Below are 5,788 nucleotides of genomic sequence, written 5' to 3' on the forward strand. Positions count from 1 at the left end.
CGGCAATCCTTTGTGGACAGGCTAGCCCGCGAGAGCCGGGCCCGGTTCCGGGAGCCTCGGCGCCGCGGCAGTCACCGCAGCGGGGCTCATTTTTTATGACGACTTGTCAGTGCGTGAACAAGCTATTCATGCTCCTTCGATGTTACTGAAGCTTTAGCATTTTTGCCAGAGCTGGTGCACGTGTACTGTTAGATTATCTTCGCTTTTTGTTTATCGATTTTTTTTTTTTTTAAAGATTTCATTTGAGAGCAAGAGGGGCTGGGTGGGGAGGTGCGGACCCCGGGGTCGGGACCTGAGCACACGCTCCACCGACTGGGCCACCAGCTGCTTTGATCAACGTTTTATTTTTATTTTTCTATTTTTTTAAAGATTTATTTATTTATGATAGAGAGAGGCAGAGACACGGGCAGAGGGAGCAGCAGGCTCCATGCGGGGAGCCCGACGCGGGACTCGATCCCAGGTCTCAGGAATCGCGCCCTGGGCCAAAGGCAGGCGCTAAACCGCTGCGCCACCCAGGGATCCCCTGATCAATGTTTTAAGGGAGACTTTTGAGGCCCAGTTTACCTTTCCAGGCTTCCTGGGGCGTCGCTCCCGCGCCCCGAGGCGCCGGCTCCCCCGCCGCCCTCCGCCGCGGGCGCTGCGGCAAGAGGCCCCGCCCCGGAAGTCGGGCCCGCCTCGCCCGGAAGTCAGCCGTCCCGCCCCCAACCCCGGAAGTGGGCGGCCCGCCGCGCGCCGCGAGGTCCCGGCTCAGCGCCCGCGGGGTCGTGTGTTCGGTAGGCGCGGGGGTCGGGCCGCCGTCGGGGCTGCGGGCGGGCTGCGGGCGGGCTGCGGGCGGCGCGTGGTGGCGGGAGCGCCGGGCGCGGGGGCCCTGGCTGTGGGGAGCCGCTGACCCCCGCGCCCGCCGCCGTTCGGGCAGCCCGGTGCCGCGCCGCGGAGCCCACCCTCGGTGCGTGCGCGGAGAGCCCGGAGCCCCGCCTGCTGGGTGCCAGCCGCGTCCGCGCGCCTCGGTCCGCGGGCCGGCAGCACCCGCCCCCGGCCCCTCCCCCCTTCCCCCGTCGGTCCCCCCTCCGCCTCCCTCCCCGCCGATCCCTCCCCCCGCCCCCCCGCGCCTCGGCCGCCCGAGGACGCTCGCAGTTCCCTTTCTTGGCGGGGACCGCGCGCTCCGGGAGGCTGCGCCGGGGCGAGGCTCGCGTGCTGCTGGGGCCGCGGGTTCCCGGTGCCCCCGGGCCGGCTCCCCGCGGGCGGGCGGTTGGACCCCAGCCGCGGTCTGCCCTCGCCCTTCCCCAGCCCGTCTGCGTCGGAGCGCTGCCCGCCCAGGCCCGGGATGTACATGCAGGTGGAGTCCCGCAGCAGCTCCTGCCTCCATCTGAAGAGGGCTCCGGGCATCAGGTCCTGGTCTTTGCTTGTTGGTAAGGATTTCCGTATTTCCCCCAAGCTAAAAACCTAACTTTAAAAACACGGAAACAGGGATCCCCGGGTGGCACAGCGGTTTGGCGCCTGCCTTTGGCCCAGGGCTCGATCTTGGAGTCCCGGGATCGAGTCCCACGTCGGGCTCCCGGTGCATGGAGCCTGCTTCTCCCTCCTCTTCTGTCTCTGCCTCTCTCTCTATGATAAATAAATAAATAAATAAATCTTAACTAAAAAATAAAAAAATAAAAACAACGGAAACAAAACTGTCTTGTTGCCCCCAAGTACAACAATTATCTCATATCTTTCTAGCTTTTATCCTCCGTGCGATTGTCCTTTTTCCACCTTCACCTTAAGGTTGTGCCTGTTCTCCCGAGGTCCTGGTGTTCTCCTTTTCCTTGCCTCCCAATGCCCGGGTGCGGGCGTCAGGCTGGGCGGTGGGCCCCAGTTCGCTCCTTCACTGTCCCTCTGGGCGTCCAGCACGCGGGGGCAGCTGCAGGCCATTGGTGGGCCTGGTGTGAGGAGTGGTGTGGCTGTGCCTTCAGCAGCCTGCCTCTGGTCCGTCATTCCCGACACCCTGCTCGTGGCCACCTGCCTGTAGTGCTTCATGTGCCACACGTGGTCCTTGCGCACATGCTGCGCTGGTAGAGTAAACCCCTGCTGTCCGGCTCCTCCCTCTGGTTCGCTGGTCAGCCCTGGAGCCCCAGGTAGAGGAACAGATTCCCGGAACGCAGAATGGCATTTGCCATGGTCCCAAGCGCGCCTCCTGCCTCTTGCCCTCCTTCCTGAGCCATGGTCTCTGGTTCCCCTGCTCCCCACCTCCAGGCACCCTGGCACCAGGAAGGCCTGCTCTCCCTGCACCTCTGGGCCTGTGGCTCCAAGTGAGGGGGCCCTAGGCCGCTGGTGGCCCAATAGAAGCACCTGCTTTCTTTTCTCTTTGCAGGAATCTTGTCCATTGGCCTGGCTGCTGCATACTACAGTGGAGGTGAGGTGCATCCCCCTGCCTCCCTCCCCTCCCCCCTCCCGCCCACCCTGTCACAGTCTGTTTGAGAAATAGAGAAAAGAGAGAGAGAACTCACCATTAGTGGTGCCCACTGAGCCCCAGCCTTTGGGGCCACAGGCACCTGTGCAGGTGCTGCCCCAGCCTGAGCACTGGTGCATCCTTCCTAATAGCCTGTCCCGTGCCACCTGTGCTCTTCCCTTCTCGTATCTGGAGCACTTTCCCTGGTGATGAAACTTTCTTAAAAGGTGCTCTTGTATTTGCCTGAGGCTGTTGCAGGCTAAGCCACACTTGTAGCTGCTCCTGCAGGTGGCTCCCTCCACCGTCACAGTCACACCGTGTCTCCAGCAGATGCTGCAGGGAGAGTGGAGGGCACAGAGCTGGCCGGACATTTCACATATGGTTCCAAGTGACAGGCAGGGCCAGCAGTGCCGGGCGGCCACCCTGGGCCAGGTCTGCTGGCCCCAGGTGCCACCCCTGCCCGGTATCGGCTGGCGAGGGGGCCCATGGCACGCAGGCCTCCGCCCGCTGCTGCTGCCCCTCACCCGCTGCCTGTTGTTTGCTCTGCAGATAGTTTGGGCTGGAAGCTCTTCTATGTCACCGGCTGCCTGTTCGTGGCCGTGCAGAACCTGGAGGACTGGGAGGTAAGGCCAGCGCAGGCGAGGGTGGGGGCGCCGTGGGAATCACCGCAGGGGGAGAGGCTCAGAGGCCTCACACACCCCCTGTCCTCAAACTTCAGCTTCGAGGTTTCTGGTTAGTAGGACTCAGCCCCTGGGCAGAGGGATCCCCCGAAGCTGTATTTCTCCTAGACGCGCTTTGCGACTGCTTCCACCGAATTCCTTGCTCCGTGGTGTTGCCGTAGCACGGAGCAGATTGAAGGTGCCCTGGGTGAGGGACCGTCTCCTTGGTGGGCCCTTCCTGAGGAACCACAGGACCCACGGTTGCTCTCTGGCCCCCACTCCCGTTTAGTGACCTCAGCTTGGGGAGAGCACCTGCTCTGATGCCTCTCTTTGTCTCCACGCCCCCTGGCCCCGTGCTCCCGACACGTGGGAGCCCAAGAGGGTGTGGCTGTAGGTGTCCGGCTCTGGCGGAGCAGCGCTAGGCCATCAGGGTTGGGGGGGCAGTTGGGTGACTTCTGGAGTGTCTGTTCTGGTGAGTCCAGGGCCCCTTCTGGAAGTTTCGTGTGTGGCTGGCTTGCACACAGAGAGGCTGGCAGCTGGGTGATCCCCTTCTGGCTGCTTTCCCAGGAAGCCATCTTCAACAAGAGCACGGGGAAGGTTGTACTGAAGACCTTCAGCCTGTACCGGAAGCTGCTGACTCTTTTCAGAGCTGGCCACGACCAAGGTGAGGCGTGCAGAGGATGGGACCCGGGGCAGGAGCTGCTTAGACCAGGCTAGATGGAGGGTGGGGAGTGCGACTGCAGAGACCAGGCCGGAGGCCTAGAGGTGGGGAGGGTCTGAGCTGGCCGCTTGGTGACCCCAGGTGCCAACACTGGCAGGCAGCCTCTACTCTAGCTCAGTGCCCGGCCCTTAGGCACCAGGAAGGCCTTTCTCAGCGATTGGGGAGGATGAAGCAGAAACACGGGCAGAGCAGGGCCGGCTTTCCAAGGGGACAGCGGGTGCCGTTCTCCTCCTCACCCCGCGGGTGCTCACCACAAGCCTGTGCTGCTATCCCCTGCAGGGTGGCTGCGTCAGGGCACAGGTGGGAAGGGCAGGTGCACCAGGGCACAGGCGGGAAGGGCAGGGAACTGCTGACCCCCACCCCACCCCACCCCCGCAGTGGTGGTCCTGCTGAATGACATCCGGGATGTGAACGTGGAGGAGGAGAAAGTTCGGTATTTCGGGAAGGGCTACGTGGTGGTGCTGCGGTTCGCGACAGGTTTCTCCCACCCGCTCACCCAGAGTGCTGTCATGGGCCACCGCAGGTAAGCTCTGGGCAGGTGACTGCTGGCCACAGCTGGCCACCCATACCCCCTGCTGTCAGGTGGCCCCCACAGGGCACTGCAGAGCTGGGCACAGGGAGGGTGTGTGGAGGGACGAGGCCTGCCCCTGCCGCTGGGGGAGTGTTGGGAGTCCCTACGGGGACTGGAGAGGTCTCCATGAGGACAGGCTGGGCTGGGGTCAGCTGGGGGTGGGGACCAGAGCAGAAGGCACCATATGGGAGGGGAGCCTGGGGGTGCTGGAGGCGGGTGGTCCAGCAGGAGACTGGGGTGGACTTTCTGCCTCCCCTGGGGTAGTGGGCACCTGTGCCCCGGTAACCTGCTCTTCCTCCCGGTGTCGGCCGGCCCAGTGATGTGGAAGCCATAGCCAAGCTCATTGCCACCTTCCTGGAACTGCACCGTCTGGAGAGTCCTGCGGAGCTGTCTCAGAGCAGCGACAGTGAGGCTGATGGCCTGGGGACCCAGAGCTAACGCCCCTGAGGCCCTAGTGGGCCCGATGGGCCACCAGCAGGTCTTCTTCCAGCCCTGGCTGTGTCCCTGGCAGTCCCGGGGTGGGACCCTCTGCCGTTCCTGCTGCTTGCTTCTGCCTTCTGAGCAAAACCACAGGCTGGACTTTGGACTTTGTCTGCAGGCTCTGAGCTGTGCAGGGAGAGTGTTGGATGGCCAGCCCCAGCCTGGCCAGCGTGGGCGGGTTGTGAGGGCACATGCACCCCACTGCCTGCCAGCAGTGTGGGGATCAGGTCTCTGAAAAGGAAGCAGTGCCCAGGCTCCCTGGGGTGGGGAGGGGGGTTGGCCAGCCCTGGCACCCCCAGCAGTTTGGTCCCAGTGAGAGCAGGGCCAGCAGCTGGGTCAGGCCCAGGGATGCCAGGGGGCTGCCCACGCACGCGTGCGCCCACCCCACCTGCTGCAGCCCTTCCCTGGTTACTGAGGTGCTGGCCCAGGGGCTGTGGGCCCCACCTGGCTGCGTGGCAGCCGCTCCCAGGGCCTCCACAGCCCACAGGGAGCCCTTGTCCACTGGGATGGCAGCTGGGCTTTTGCAGGTGGGAGAAGCCTGTGCATGACCCGGGCCAGGGTGGCTCCCATAGGAACCCAGGCAGGACCTGGTGCCACGAGGACCCTCTGAGCGGGTGCTGCAGAGCAGGGAGCACGGCCTGAGGAGTAGACCTGCCCCCTTCTCAGTGGAGGTCCCCGACAGCCCTAGTTTGGGGGTGCGGTCACTTATACATACCAAAGTTAGGTTTTAAAGTGGTAAAATTCAAAAGCCTTTTTCTAAAATAAAGTATGAAATGCTGTAACTGGTTTCTGGCGTGGTCATCCTGACGAAGCTGCCCCAAGGCAAGGAGGGACTGTTGGGCCCCCCGGGGTGAGGAAGGCCCCACTGTGGGCCTGAGCCGTTGGCCAGACCCCAGGTTGTTGCCTGGTCTGACTCCCACCAGCATGAG

At 63.8% G+C, this 5,788-nt stretch overlaps 1 protein-coding gene across 1 annotated transcript; it reads left to right on the forward strand.

The window, feature by feature from the left end:
* The first annotated feature begins 222 nt into the window (after nucleotides 1–222).
* On the forward strand, nucleotides 223–5,641 carry LOC112672978 (cytochrome b-245 chaperone 1). Its single transcript, XM_025468422.3, has 7 exons — nucleotides 223–773; nucleotides 1,288–1,409; nucleotides 2,351–2,392; nucleotides 2,978–3,051; nucleotides 3,655–3,751; nucleotides 4,187–4,331; nucleotides 4,697–5,641. The coding sequence occupies exons 2-7, from the start codon at nucleotides 1,325–1,327 to the stop codon at nucleotides 4,815–4,817; spliced, it is 564 nt and encodes a 187-aa protein (XP_025324207.1). The 5' UTR covers nucleotides 223–773; nucleotides 1,288–1,324; the 3' UTR covers nucleotides 4,818–5,641.
* Nucleotides 5,642–5,788: the final 147 nt, after the last annotated feature.

The sequence above is a fragment of the Canis lupus genome, chromosome 9 (genome assembly GCF_003254725.2).
Source record: "Canis lupus dingo isolate Sandy chromosome 9, ASM325472v2, whole genome shotgun sequence".
NCBI classification, from domain to species: domain Eukaryota; kingdom Metazoa; phylum Chordata; class Mammalia; order Carnivora; family Canidae; genus Canis; species Canis lupus.